Source organism: Primulina eburnea, chromosome 15 (genome assembly GCF_022965805.1).
Source record: "Primulina eburnea isolate SZY01 chromosome 15, ASM2296580v1, whole genome shotgun sequence".
Lineage (NCBI taxonomy): Eukaryota > Viridiplantae > Streptophyta > Magnoliopsida > Lamiales > Gesneriaceae > Primulina > Primulina eburnea.
In genome coordinates, this window is record NC_133115.1 from 3,434,966 (window position 1) to 3,451,005 (window position 16,040).

General features: G+C 32.5%; 3 protein-coding genes across 3 annotated transcripts; 1 reads left to right on the forward strand and 2 right to left on the reverse strand.

Annotated features, from left to right (window-relative positions):
* Positions 1-719: 719 nt before the first annotated feature.
* Positions 720-1,268, reverse strand: LOC140814397 (bZIP transcription factor 44-like). Its single transcript, XM_073173359.1, has one exon. The coding sequence runs from the start codon at positions 1,266-1,268 to the stop codon at positions 720-722; it is 549 nt and encodes a 182-aa protein (XP_073029460.1).
* Positions 1,269-4,858: 3,590 nt separating this feature from the next.
* Positions 4,859-9,183, reverse strand: LOC140815050 (phosphatidylinositol/phosphatidylcholine transfer protein SFH3-like). Its single transcript, XM_073174154.1, has 13 exons — positions 9,077-9,183; positions 8,443-8,704; positions 8,141-8,240; positions 7,749-8,015; positions 7,328-7,405; positions 7,105-7,206; positions 6,957-7,006; positions 6,740-6,839; positions 6,531-6,626; positions 6,347-6,445; positions 5,853-5,967; positions 5,363-5,760; positions 4,859-5,143 (listed from the first exon to the last, which is right to left on the reverse strand). Exons 1-13 carry the CDS (start codon positions 9,120-9,122, stop codon positions 5,057-5,059), a joined length of 1,800 nt encoding a protein of 599 aa, XP_073030255.1. The 5' UTR covers positions 9,123-9,183; the 3' UTR covers positions 4,859-5,056.
* Positions 9,184-12,320: 3,137 nt separating this feature from the next.
* LOC140813941 (small ribosomal subunit protein eS25-like) lies at positions 12,321-14,107 on the forward strand. Its single transcript, XM_073172766.1, has 4 exons — positions 12,321-12,438; positions 12,541-12,615; positions 12,712-12,846; positions 13,772-14,107. The coding sequence occupies exons 1-4, from the start codon at positions 12,436-12,438 to the stop codon at positions 13,883-13,885; spliced, it is 327 nt and encodes a 108-aa protein (XP_073028867.1). The 5' UTR covers positions 12,321-12,435; the 3' UTR covers positions 13,886-14,107.
* The last annotated feature ends 1,933 nt before the right edge of the window (positions 14,108-16,040 follow it).

Genomic DNA, 16,040 nt, shown 5'->3' on the forward strand with positions numbered 1-16,040 from the left:
AGTCACGGATTCGATTCTCATTGATCACAAGAAGTACAATTATTAGGAGAAAGATATTGGGTGCAATACATGTCCATGTGGGGATAAAACAATCGAAATGTGATGCTTGATTTGTTGTACGATTTAAAATATTTGAATTGTACTGTTACCAATAATTATAATTTTTTGATAAAATGACAAACAATTCAGTCATATATATTTAAAAAAAATTGATTGTATTTATATTGACGATTTGAAAATCATATTTAAAAATCCATCAATCTAAACATAATCTAGATAATTATGAGCTATCATAACAGAAAATATGTTAGCAAAGATTAACTTAGATATTAGCATAACATAAACTATTTATTGCAATACTTTGAGGAGTAGGTCTCATGTGAGACCGTCTCACGGATATCAATCTGTGAGACGGGTCAACCCTACCCATATTCACCACAAAAAGTAGTACTCTTAGCACCTTGATACCACATTAATTACTATCATTAATATTTCATATTTTTCCTAGTAATATAGTTCTTAACCATTAATTATTCAACTAAAATCTCTCCCGTGGAAATAATAATAATAATAATAATTATTATTATTATTATTATTATAAAATAAAATAAAATAAAAGATAATTGGATATCAGAATCAATAGTCTTCCATAATTATTATTATTATTATTATTATTATTATTATTATAAAATAAAATAAAAGTTAATTGGATATTAGAATCAATAGTCTTCCATAATTATCGGGTGGCTCATATTATTAATCCCAAAGTAATCCCAAGCCGATTTAGCCATGAGACAGGCAGGCTCCTCCTCAGCCGCGGCGGCGCAGAAGCCACCACAGACGCTCACGAAGCTGGCGATCTCGTTCAGGGACTGGAGCCGGTGGCTCAGTTCGGCGGCTTGAGCTCTGATAACAGCATTCTCGGCTTCAACATTCAGGTAATGCTGCGTGGTGACATTGAGGCGGGTGAGGATCTGGCGATTCTCTTTCCTGAGCTCAGCCACTTGAGCCATCAATTCGTCGAGGCGCTTCTGCTTCCTGAGCCGGCTCCGACGAGCCGACTCGCGGTTCGATATCATGCGCTTTCTTCTCCGTTGGTCCAATAGTAGCAGCTGCAGACTTTCTTCGGAGCCTGAATTCTGAAAACCAGATGAAATCGAAGAGATCCCACTTGACGATTCCATTAAAGTACCAAGATCCGAGCTCAAATTACCGAAAGTGTTCGATTCAGCAGGACCCAGATGATAACCTGTATCTATTTTAGCCATATCTGTTCTTGATTCGATAATTTTATACCGCTAATAATAAAATATAATAATCGTTTACTTCAGAAAACTAAATCATGAAATGCAATAAAACCAGTAGAGGAAAACGACAGAGAAGGATTGAACGAGATGTGCCCTGCGCCTGTACGATGAATTGATCATAAAACCCTCCGAGAGGGAGAGTTCAGTCAGAATCGCAGACATGAATATGATGAATCAGGGTAAATGAATTGAGCATTAAGATCGAGTTGAAATTAAATACCCAAACACAGCGTCAAATCGATTCAAAAGTTACAGAAGTTAATTATACGGTGAAGTCAAGAAAGATTTCAGCAGAGTTTGGAGTAATGGTGCAGAAGGAACAACAATATTAATTATAATAGCAGAAAATTGGAGCACGGTAGGGAGAAGCAGACAGAGGAGAGGTTTTGGTTTGGGCTGTCATTTTATAGAGTAAAAGTCAGGCGCTCCTCCGTACTACTCTCATTTCGTAAAGGAATTATTAAAATTAAAAGTAACAAAAAAGTTTATTAATACGTTGGAGTTTAACTTTTCAGGGTTTTTATTAAAAATAATTTAAATTTAAAATTTTTTTCAAAAATAATTGAAAAAAAAACATTTTCAAAAATACTGTAATCCGCGCTTACGGAGCGCGGACGCTGCACACGTGGATCAGCGTCCACGCTCCGTAAGGACGGACGCTGGTACAACATCAGATAATATTAGCGACTGAAAATATATATAAACCGTCGCTATATTGCGACGGTTTTTTAAACCGTCGCCAAACCGTCGCTAATAGCTGCGACAGTTTATAAACCGCCGCTGTAATTGAACCCGCGACGGTTTCAAAAACTGTCGCTAATTTAGGAAACCGTCGCGGATTCCATTACAGCGGCGGTTTATAAACTGTCGCAACTATTAGCGACGGTGTGGCGACGGTTTAAAAAACCGTCGCACGTTAGCGACGGTTTATATATATTTTCCGTCGCTAATATTATCTGATGCTGACATATACCAGCGTCCGTGCTTACGGAGCGCGGATGCTGATCCACGTGTGCAGCGTCCGCGCTCCGTAAGCGCGGATTGCAGTATTTTTGAAAATGTTTTTTTTTTCAATTATTTTTGAAAAAAAATTTTAAATTTAAATTATTTCTAATAAAAACCCAACTTTTCATAACACAATATAATATTTTAAATGAAAAATAATATTTTTTCGGAAAATTTTTTTTGTTGATCACATTTCAAATATAATAAAAATTCTTTTTAAATATTGATTAATTTTGTGAAAAAAATCTTTAATATAATCTAACTAATGAAAAAATATTAGTTTTATGACAAATTTTTTTTCCTTCATATTATGTATAGGTCGGGTTGACTCGTCTAACAGATATAAATTAATTAGAATGTTAGAGACATTTCTTATTTTAAAACACGACAAAAATATCCTTTATTTATCTTTTAAAAAAAATTAACTATGAGGTTTTCGACCGAATTTTTTTAAAACAACTTATAAACTTTATATAAAAGTTATTTTAGAAGATGATAAATGGTATGATATTATTTTAAAAATCAACGAATTAATTTTGTGAGACGATCTTCGACTGAATAATGGAAAACATTATTTTTTTTATATCAAATGTAATATTTTTCACTGCAAAAATATCATTTTTTATTAGTAATGTTACGAAGAAATATTGTGTAATATTTGATAATTTGAGTGAAAAATATTATTTTTATATCAAAAATATTAATTTTTACTACAAATATAGATCACGTCCATACCGTCTTTTGCACACAATACTCACTCTTTATAAATAAGATTTTAAGAAATAAAAATAAAATTGGACAAAATATCTATGCATAAAATTGAATTCGACGGGATTTCGAGATCCAATCTTGTTCCACAGGCGTGGATTCTTCCCCTTTGCTTAAACAACAAACAGCAAATATAGAAGTCGACGTCTCTGGTAAGTAGGAAAAAAAGGAAGCGGAGGAAAATTTGCTGTGAGGATAAGCATAGTATTTGTGGTGTGGTACATTTTTTAGTAGGTCTTTTATTGAGATTATTTTACGAATTTTTATTCATGAGTCAAGTTAGGCAAAAACTTGTGTGAGACGGTCTCACGGATCTTATTTGTGAGACGGATATCTTATTTGGGTCATCCATATAAAAGTATCACTTTTTATGCTAAAAGTATTACATTTTATTGTGAATATGGGTAGGGTTGACCCGTCTCACAGATTATGATCCGTGAGACGGTTTCACGTGAGACTCACTCGTCAAGTTAATACTATCTATATTTATAATAAAAAAATTAATAATTTGGTATAAAAAATAATATTTTTCATGAGTGACCAAAATAGAAGATTTATTTCATAAAATTGATCCATGAAACAGTTACACAAGAGTTTTGTATACATTTTTTATGTAAGGTCGTCAATTGATGATCACAATTCTTTCGACAACTTTTCAAATTTTTCTGACAATATAAAAAGTCCACTAGATCATCAATCATCTGTTAAAAATACACAGCAACAAATGGTGTGTATATTCTACTCGAGAGCATCTAAATCCAAAAAAAATAAGGTTTTTTTATTATTATTATTATAACATGATACCGTATATATTTGAGAAGTTGTAGAATGAGCAGTGTTATTTTTGGTACTTAAATGATATTAGAATAAGATCTTTTAAAATTCCAAATATTTAAAAAAAAAATTGAATGCTGCTTCGTAATTTTTGTCATTATATTCACAAAATGAAATTCTATTTTGATAACAAAAAATTATTTTTTGATGCAAAATTTTCTTAACGGAAGTTTTTTTTTGTTTGACAAAAAAATATGATATCATACGAAAACAAATTACATTATCTTTAATATAAATCAGTTACACTATTATTAATTCATAATTTTCCAATTTAATTCTATTTCAGGATGAATGCATATAAATCAAAATGTAAATAAATTCATGAAAACATAATGTTTAAACAATAATCATATTTATCGACAATGGCACATCAATTAGATAAAGTTTTATAACATGATATCATTTAAAATAAAATGAATGTGGTAATTAATTTTAGGAAATATTAATGTATCTATTTTTCATCATATAAGATACAGTGGAAAAATATTAAATGTGTTTTTAAGAGAGAAAAAAAAGGATTTGTTGTAATTATTGCAATTGTTATAAGAATTAATTAAGAGAGAAAAAAAAGGATTTGTTGTAATTATTGCAATTGTTATAAGAATTAATTAAGATAAATCGATTAGAGAGTATCATCGTCAAATTATGTTCTAAAAGATGAATGTGGTGTGTAACTGAAAGAAATGGAACGTAAATAACACTCACCATATTTTTTGTCATACATATTTATATATTTACGATTTTAATTATTTATTTTATCAAATTTCAGTCTTATTATATAATTTTTCCTCACTTATAAATAATTTTTGAATAATTATTTAAAGAATTAAAATAAATGATATGATTCTTTGCTCCAAACATTCAGAAGGAAAATAAACAAACATTCTGCAAATTGTTTAGGTACAAACAACTGAGCGAGCCCAACAAGATGCTTGACCTATCAATGAAGGCAAACAAATACTATAAAACATCACTTAGAAACTAGCACAAATACCATACTTTATAATTTACAAATTAAATGCTTCATTTTTAGTATAAAAAAAAACATTGCACACAAATGTTTTGGCGATCTTTTGAAGCTAAAATGCCATCTATGGAAGGCCAAGACGCTACCAAGTTACAGTTTCATTAGTTTTCTGCACTTAGAAAGCAAAGAACTTCTTCTTCTTCTTCTTTTTGTCAAGGTATGCCAGGAGCTCTTCTTGCCTAGAGAGTGCGTCGTCAAGAGCCTGCAAAGTTTAAACCAGTGAAAATGTGTAGAGAACGCGTCCCAAATATATGCGTATTGCGATGAGTTTGAGGAAAAGTATATGATGCATGTAAATAAATGCTCTTTACCAGATGTGCAACACATATCAAATGCTTTGATGCACTATTGGCCGGGGTGAGGGGCGAATGGTGTAGCATAGAGCAGCCTAAATCGGAGATAATAAGAAAATTAGTGATACCTTTTTGGCTGCAGAAAGTTCTTGCTCTAATGCATCAACGCGATTCAATGCATTGTTCAGCATCTCCTCCTTTTCTGGTGGCATAACCACTGGCTTTCTGCTGAGGACAATCACCTTATCCTCGAGTTCGTTCATGCGCTTCATCATGGTGAAGTAATCGGCGCTGGAAATGGCAGCTCCAGGCAATTCATAGGCATTTGCATGACCTTTAACCATCACGTCAACGCCATACATGGAACTGGAATAGAGGGTTGCATCTGTGAGCTTCTTAGGCATGTTTCGTGTCATACGAACCATGGTTACAACGCCCATAACCAGAGTCATCACTCCAGTGAAGATATGGTTGCTTAGTTTTTCAGATGGCTTGCTATCATCATGCATCGGGAAATAATCCGTGGCTAAAATTCAGAATAAGTATAGGTCGGAAAATCAGTGAGCTTGTTTTTATAGTATCACATTCTGGAAGCATGACAGGATGACGATTATGTACCTTTGGCAACAACAAAGTTGTTATTTGTTGCTCCTTTAACCCAAGTTGTAGTAACAGTTTTGTCAACCATAGGCACGTATTCAGTGGCGAATGGACTACGGCAGTTTCTGAGTACCTGAGGGATTATTTTCTAGTCAGATAACTTTTATATATGCATTTTTGTGCATCAATGCAAGAAACTACATGAGTTTGAGCAGCGCCTATATCGACATTAGTTCTTTGAAGCAATATCCATTAATGTTCTAACTTTCTTAACGCGACACTCGTGTATTTACCAGATACGATGATTATCATTGTATTATGTGAGACCTTCCAGAAATATGGCTTCTGTCACCATAAACCACAAAACGGTTATTTTGGGTCATCAAAAGCTAGATTCTCTACTGGAACCATGCAGGATCCACGTGACCTCATGACGATCAACGACCCAAGTGTATAGCGTCATGTTTGATGTAAATGTAATGCTAACATACTCAGAAGGTTGTCCAACTTACTTCTTCATAAACAGGGGAGAGTTGCATATTTGCAGCGTAGTCCTTAGCGCCTCTTGGAGAATCCACCATTGAGGTAAAAGAGTTGTTTTTCTTCACATTCTGTTTTCCATAATGGGCTATCAGTTTGATGTGTATCAGCCATTACAAACTGAGCACGGGCTATGAGTATTAAACTCACAAGTACCTTGGAAGTAGCATTCTCATCCTCCGAAATAGTTTTCTCTTCCACAACTGGAATGAAGATTTTGTTTGAGCATTTGTGTTCACCATTTCGAACCATCTTGCAATCAAAATAAGCATCGGTTTCAAGTGTTTCATAATATATATTAAACAAATGCTAGAAATGAATCAGGATTAAAGAGCTTGATACAATTTGAATAAATAAAAAAATACCTTCATGATATCGGTATCGTTCCAGGGACCTTTATCAGATAGCATACATCCACCCTTGTCAGCACAATTGCATGTGCCACCCAAGAATTCAGGTAACTCACTGATACAAGATCAAACGAAAAGATATTGTATGATAAAAATATGTACGAATTTCATCTCCTCGTGAGCTAGTTTCTTGGTAAAAGCCCGAGTATTTGAATTTTTACGGTAACTGTACCTGGCATCAATGACTTCGAGCAGCTTGCTCTGGTATTTATTGCCTAAAACCTGGCAAAAGGGAGAGCGTAGCAGCTCAAAAGTGGTGAAATTTGAGAAAAAGAATATGTAATGTACTTTGAAGAGGTGAATGTAGCTTATTAGCTTACATGAATCTTGGAAGTGGTCTTTGGGTCAAGGAATGACTTGACAGTGTTCCACAAGAGCCTAAATCCAGATCCCGCATTGATGATGTACATGCGGCATAGAGTCTAATTTAAAAAAAAAACACAAAAAAAAAAAACAAATTAGAATCATATATACCTTTAAGTTAAAAACGAAAGGAACTACGATTTGGTTTTTTAGAAACGAAAAAAGAAAAAAACTAAGCACCTCAGGGTAGTTATCCCCATCAATCTTCTGAAGGCACTGGATGAGTTCCCTAGCTGCCTTGTTGAAGTTTTTAAGTCCCTGCACAAAGACTCACTTCTGTCAAATTATGGCCTCACATCTCAGTCCATGCGCCAGCACGAACGAGACATTGTATAATGGGATCTACTAGCAACTGTTTCGCATCTATTCTCCATTTAAAAAGATAATTGATAAAAACTACTAAAAGTGTTCACTGCATGCTATTAAAAGCCATTAACTTCTCACCCACAATCCAATGTGAGACGGGGTTTTACATAAAGGCTACTGCAATATCCTAACTATTAAAGAAGATTTTATCCTTTACTATCCAAAATCCGACCGCAACATTCTCTTCATTCCACCCTGAAACATTAAATAATGAAAGACGGCCTTTTCTACGTACCACTCCTTGCACATCCAAAATGGTGGTGCTCTGGTCGATATGTTTTTTGGCTGCGATTGAGCAGGCCGGAAACTTGTCAATGAATGTCCTCTCAAATTCTTGAACATGGTATTTGAGATATCGCTCTATTGTGGTGACTTGCAAGAGCTTTGTAGCATCAACTTGACCGAGCCTTTCAATGTAAACCGGTCTGCCTTCCTTGTCAACACCGTGATGCCCTTGTGGATAGTATTTCAGGACCTCGCTTTTTTCCTTGAAATCGAAATCCTAGCAGAAAATTTGAAGGATCTCACATTAAATTTACATGAAATTTTAAGCTAATTTTGCAAATAATTTATTTATTTTGCAGGTAAAGATAGAAGTTTCTGCAGATTACTAAGATCATAGAATACCTCCATGATATTGTCAGCACCAAATTCCTTCCTCCATTGAAGCATATCAGACCACATTTGCTTAGTTTTTTCAATATCAAACTTCCTGGCCTTCAAAAACCTACATCATCCCAAATATATAATATATATAAAACAAAACATAACTTAAGCGACAAAAACAATGTGATTCATTAGCAGATGTCTCCAAACAATGAGGCTTGGATAAATAAATGATAAAAAAAGATTTGACTTCCACCGTTAACGGAAGTTATAGGCTTATAGCTTTCCTTATTGAGATAGGTGCTTGTTTCTACAAAAGTTACCTCAACAGCATTTGATAGTCGTCGTGTTTTGAAGGGAGCAATTCTTCGAGGATAAGCACCTGACGCAAGGCATCAACAGCTGCCACTTCCTCCGCATCTCGTTCATCCTCAAACACGACAGACATAACTCTGCTGTTACGCCTGCCCTTCTTAGTCAGAGAGTTCCTAAATTTGTTTGAGGCATTGATTGCCTTCTTCTTGAGAGATCCAAGCCTTGTTTTCCTCTCGTCCTCTGTGTTTTCAAAATCAATTTTCTCGAGACCTGCCAAAGATTTTTTTTCACCAGTAAAAGTTCTGTATTCCAGGGATGGACCCGATGAACTTGATTTTAATAACACCAAATTTAGTTTTTCTTTCCATTGACCCTTTTTGGGTCCGCCTGCCCTTTCTGCAGATTCCAAGAACCATTCTAGGCCATCTTTTTCAAATGATTATGGTAATTCTCATCATCAAGATAAATATTCTAGATTTTCTTGAGATTCAGCGATCAAGGTTAATACAATTCAAACCAATCTAGACCATTAGAAATTGTATACAAGGCTAAAAATCAAGAATGAAGTTAAACCAAGCTTACGTTTTGACACGAGATTGAAGAGAAAATGAAAACTAAACTGCAGACCACAAAAAGACTTACTCGGCCTGAGGGGGCGTTCAAGAGGTCCAGACATTGTGTCACTCATGATTACAGTTCGCAAGTTCGTTCTTGAAAGCTACAAACTTGCAGGTTGCCTACACCTTTTGCAAGAATCAGGTCAGATAAAACATTGTTGGTTATAGAAGAATCAGAAGAAATAAATGGCTAATAAGAGATTGTTTCATAATGGTTATGATTCTATACATTATATGGTTTTCTGGCATTTTCATGGAAACTTATGGTCGAATTTCAACAAAAAGAAAACATCAAACTTTCTGGACTTTTCATTTTGATCCCATAAACATGCACATATTCATTTTGATCAAAGTAGCACAATCTTCCACAAACCAAGTAAACGAACGATCTTAGCAATTCCACAAAAAACATACACCATTCCCAACTCCTTAAATCAAGAAACAACTCAAGATAAATAACAAGAAAGATGAAATATTTACGCGAAACAGGAGCAGAACTTTGATAATTTCGAGTAAGAAAATCGAGCGAGAGAAACACACAGAGGAAAAAGAGAGAACAAACACAAGGAGAGCTTTCTTGTTTTATTACCAGTGTACAAAAATGCCGGGGGTTCAAGAAAGAATAAAGGGCAGAGTTTTAAATTATCGAACACCAAATAATTCCTCAAAAAAGAAATCAATGGCTGCCCATTATTCTTTCTTCAAAACAGCATTGCACCGTTGAATTTATTCTAGAAATATGGGATAATCACCAAGGGAACAAATCTACATATTTCTTGAAATTATACTTTGACCAGTTTTTGTGCGTAATGCAAGCCACTCCCTTCAAATTCCAAGTGCTCCACATTTAACCAGCGTCGCTTTCAGTTGTGGTTTCTCATCATTGAAAATCTATTATATATATAATGTGCAAAATTACCGTAAATTGCAATTTCGGTTTTTAATTTTGTCAATTTACGATTTTGTTCGTTTATTATCAATTTACGGTTTTGGTAATTTGTCCAAATTCTTGTTATCTTTGTTTTTTATTTTTATAATTTAAATCTTTTTCAAATATGTTACTAATGTAACAGCTATATAATATTGACGAGTGAAATGTTATTTCAAAATTTTTAGTAAAAAATAATTAAGATTGTCAAAAAATAATTGTATATAAAATTTAAATTTGATAATATAGAAAATTAAAATCGTTAAACAAATATATATTATTTTTAGTATGCGAATATATTATAAAAGTTATTTCAATTAAAATATGTAGGCAAAATTTGTGTGAGACGGTCTCACAGGTCGTGTTTTGTGAGATGGATCTCTTATTTAGGTCATTCATGAAAAAATATTATTTTTTATGCTAAAAGGATTATTTTTTATTGTGAATATCGGTAGGGTTGATCCGTTTCACAGATGAAGATTCGTGAGACCAAACACAAGAGATCTACTCAAATATGTATTATCTGTTTATATTACTTTGTTATTATTTAAACTAGGGCTGCAAACGAACCGAACATGTTCGCGAGTTTTCCGAGCCGGCTCGATAAATATTCGATTCGTATTCGAACTTATCGAATTTGAGCCGAACTCGAACACGTTCGAACTTTTTTTCGAGCCGAACTCGAGCCCAAATTATTTTGTTCGATAGCTCGCGAATAGTTCGCGAGCCTTAATATTTTATTAATATAATATAATTATATATATATATATATATATATATATATATATATATATATATATACATTTCGAATATTTCGAGCATAAAAATATGTATAATAAAAAAATATTATTTAACAAATTATAATTTGTTAATGCCTGTACCAAGTAAAGTTTAAAATATATTATTCTAAAAAAGTATAATTTATTATGACCCACTTTGTTGATAATTTATATTATACATTATTACATTTGGATTGGATATACAACCTCCTTTTAAATGATGTTTAAATCGAACTTTAAAACCCAATTGTTCCATTACTCAAACATAAAATTACTTTTACTTTTAATTATAATTATTTCAAAACCTCATTTTAAAAAATAACACGAATGTCACCGTATAGCTTCCATTATTGAAAACCTTTTTTCGCAAAATAAAAATAAAAAATATTCAATATGTTTTAATAAATATAATTTAAGTATTCATTTGATGATTTACAAGGTCAATATAACCAATAATTAGTGGTACTCCACTCTCCCCTATAACTAACATATGAAGTTAAATTAAAATAATTAAGAAGATTTATATATATATATATATATACAAAGTCTAAATGAGTCGAATATATACATATATATGTGTGTGTGCGCGTGCTTTTTTACCTAATCGTTTTTGGATCCTTGGAAAATATATTGGATTGCAAAATACACAAATTTTTATAATTATGAGTTAGGTTAAATTTCTTTGTTGGATAAGCTCGAAAAAAAATTGGAGTTTGAGCTCGACATCTCGTTTTATACAAAATTTATCATCATACAAGCATTGCAAATGATATGATTTTAATTGACTACTGATACTCACTGAAAATTTAGAGTCCGATTCCAGCAAGTGACACTAGTCCAGACGCATGCTTCGAATTTGCTATGAGCTTGAAATCACGACGAAGACAGTTAAAAGGGGACTGGGAGGGTGTCCGTCGTAGCTCCTCCGACGCCCAAGTCAGATACTGGAGATATAAATGGAGAGCAACTAAAGATACTGTTGAAAAATAATATAGTGAATGAATAAATTAGAAAATCAAACATAATATTTATAGAAAAATACTTGAGACTGTGATGAACCTCCCAACTTGGCTGGGAATGGGCTAGAGGTCCCATATCTGGTTTGGACCTAATGTTAGTGAGCTCATCCATGAGATATCAACTACACAACGTTGTTTCATAATATGTTTGAGTCAAATTCTACGAAAGATGTGACTTATAAATCATTATATCATTATATTATATTATAACATCTCACGAGTTAAATATGTTTAATAAAACAGACTTGTACAGAGTAACATACAAGCTTGTAAAATCATTGAATGAAAATGTATTCATAAAGTACATATCATATTTACTCTTTATTTCTTTAATTTATAAATTATTTTTTTTAAAAAAATACTAATTTTGATATATTTAAATAAAATTTCAAAATCAGCCATTAATTAATTGAAAATACTGCATCTTTTTTTGTGGCCAGGAAATGGGCCCTAAACAAATGATGCTTTTATGGGCCGTGGTAGAAACAGGCCGAATTGAACTTAGGCCCGACCAAGTTTACTACGACGTCGTTTACCGGAATGGCAAATAAGAACCCTAAATAGATACACTTCAGAACGCAGATACGCATGCACTTACGCCCCCTCGACTAGCTGCCCCCCGACTCCCGCCGCTTCCAGCCTACAGATTTCCGTGACGATGGTGGGCCGCCTCCATCTCTCGCGATTTATGCACACATACGCCGTAAACAGGCAGTTATCCAGTTTTTTCTATTGGGTTAATTGGGTTTTTTTTTCGTTGCAGGCGCCGAAGAAGGAGAAGGCTCCTCCACCGTCATCCAAACCGGCGAAGTCTGGCGGAGGAAAGCAGAAGAAGAAGGTGCATTTTTGTGTGGTTCTGGTTGTGTGTGTTACTGGCGATGTGTGCGTGAAGTAATGTCTGATTTGGTCTAAATGCTGTGGCAATGTATTGCAGAAGTGGAGCAAGGGAAAGCAAAAGGAAAAGGTGAACAACATGGTGATGTTCGATAAAGCAACGTACGATAAGTTGCTGTCCGAGGCGCCTAAGTACAAGCTCATCACTCCTTCAGTTCTCTCCGATCGTCTCAGAGTAAGCTATACACTTAGAGAGATTGGATATTAACCTGCTCGAATGATCTAGGATTTTTCGGATTTTTTGGTTATTATTCGGATTGGTATTTTTTAGACCGGGTTGATTTGTGCAACTGCACAATTTGGTATCCTCTGAATTTGGTTTTATTTAGTTTTTGGGTTCCTTCATTTACTCTGTTATTGTGTCTTTGCCAACTTTTCAGTGTGGTGATTTCGTAAGTACTAATATGGAAATGATGAATATATCATATGAAAGTTGTATTTGGTTTCATTTTTATTTTTACATCTGGGCATGATAAGGGTTATATTTCTGTATGATTCGTCTGGTTCAGCGCTTATTTCGTGCACTAGAGTAAATGTAGGTGCAGCCAGTATTGATAGTTCCTTTTGTTTTCTTTGGTCAAATTTGGTAGTAGCAGTATAGTTGCTTCCTATGTTCTTGAATGTTTCTTGCGCTATCTTTTTTATATCTTTAATCCTTATGGAATACTGTTGGACTTTCTAAAGCTTTATGTTCTGTGATATTCTTGACTTCTTATTGTATTATTTGGGAGTATCATTACTACCACCCAATGTGCCCACGATTGTATTTGGTAGTATTTCACCGGTTTATCTGTCTGATCCCAAAGTTTAGCCAACATGGTGTGGAGATTCTTCAGATAAACCTTAAAATTTTGTGAAATGATTTAAGTTGATTTTACCAATATTCTTGTGGACTCGGAAATTTTGCTCTTTTGATATGAAATATATCTGAGTTTAATCATGTTGATGAACTTTTCTAGCTCTCGTTGGAAAAAAATTGTTCTCAGTTATCATCACACTCCCCGGTTTACTTCACATGATATTGCTGTTCTTGATATGGTTGGTCTGCTGGTCTTAACCTATCCATTTGATATTTGTCTTGGTCATTCATATATCCACAGATCAATGGATCACTTGCAAGAAAAGCAATCAAGGAACTGATGGCTCGAGGTTTGATCAGAATGGTGTCGGTTCACTCAAGCCAGCAGATATACACCAGAGCCACAAACACCTAGATATTGTTTCTCTCTATCAGAGAGCTTGAATAGGATTTTGCTAGTTTTGGACCATGTTTCTTTTAACTTTACCAATCTTGAATGATATTGAGCTTTAGGGGTTCTATTGTTCCTTGGCATTCACTAAACGTGGTTTATACATTCAGCGTATTTAACCTGATGGCAGTATGTATTTCGTTTTCGGTTCCACAAGCATGTTGTTGAGCATATGTTTTTATTTCACATTGAGATTGTTCAAATGATTTTTTGACTTTATATGGTTTATAGGTTTTTTCTTTATCAAATAGCAGTCATAATATGATAGCTATTACAACTCGATGGGAAAGGTTAATAATTTTAGATAAACAAAGATCGAATAAAATATATTTTTATGATATTTTTTTGATTAAATGAAGATGAAGTGTGTTTTACAATTTTATAGGGTTGTATTTGGTTTTATCAAATAATATACTATAATCCAAATATTGTTACACTAGTCTATGCTCCTCATATATTATAGGTAAAAACTTGTTTGAGACGGTCTCACAGATCGTATTTGTGAGACGGATCTCTTATTTGAGTTATCCATGAAAAAATATTATTTTTTATGTCAAGAATATTACTTTTTACTGTGAATATGAATAGGGTTTATCCGTCTAACAGATTAAGATCCGTGAGACGGTCTCACACGAGACTCACTATACATTATAATATAGTATAGATATCTCATGCTACAATATTTATATTTTGTTTGTACTATTATCACGAAAACCGAATAACAAATATTTCAGTCCATCAACAAATTATGAGAAGTAGAAACAAATAATATAAATAACTTGCATGGAATATTAACAAAACTAAAATTCAACATTAAAACTACATATTTAAATATAAAGGTCAAATAAATAAATAAGATGAAATAATACAGTTGAAAAGACAGATAAACATGATGAACAAGTATTTTAAAAATATTTTTAGAGTTTTATGAGTGAAAAACTTATAGTATATTTTTTAATAATTTTTTTTAAATATTTTAATTCTTTTATAAAAAAATTATCTAAATATAGTTTTTAAAAAACAGTTGAGATGTGTTATTTTATTTTTATATAATAAAAAAATATGATTTAAATTAAAATTAAAATATTTTTGTAAAATTGTTGAACAAACAATTTCTTAACTATTTTTAAGTATAAAGCATTTTTTAAATAGTTATGAAAACAAATTTTCCACTAAAAATATTTTTTGTAGAGTAGCTATCTAAACGTATATTTATTTTCAAAACTTTTTATAAAAATATCGTAAAAATACTTTTATAAAAAGATTTTTTTTATATAAATATTTGTCCAAATAGATACGTGATTTTGTACTATAATTATTGATTAGTTTGCTTTTCTTGTTTCGCACAAGTATTCTCCTCAAACTGCGATTTTTGAGTCTCCGAAGTGTAATACTAAAATCCTTTATGATGGGAAGGGTTTTTTTTTTGTGCTTTTAACGAATGATGGGAAGGGGTTTCGACTCACTATGTTCAATTGTGAGATGAATTTGAAGTTTATCTCATTTTCTTGCGGTTATGGAATGAAAATATTGCATAGATAATATTGAAATATATATTTTTATTTCATTAAATAAATTTGTATATTTTAAAAATATGATTTTGAGTTGCACAATTATCATCATCTATAGTTTTTGGTAAAGTCATAAGTGCTCGATCTTACAATTGATATCAGATTCAATGTCATGTGTTTGATTCACACTGATTGGAGAAGTACAATTATTGAGAGAAAAGTTGTGGCGGTGCAATAATGACGCTTGGATTGTTGTGTTGTTTAAAAGATTTGAGTTGCATCATTACCAATAGTTATAATTTTTGGTAAAACGACAAGTGATCGGTAATATATTTATCGTTGGACATTTTGTTAAAAACATGATATAAAATAAAAAATAATAATTTAATTTGAAATTTTAATATGTGTTGTATTTTATTCCAAAATTCATATAATATTGATAAATCAAATTTTTGGACACCTCAATATTTAAGTTATTTCGTAAAAATTAACTAATAACTTCCAAACTCTTGCTAAAACTGGGATACGATATGAAAAAATATTTTGTTTTATAATATTAAAAGTAATACTTTTTATTTTTATATTTTTATTTATACATGATAGTAGAT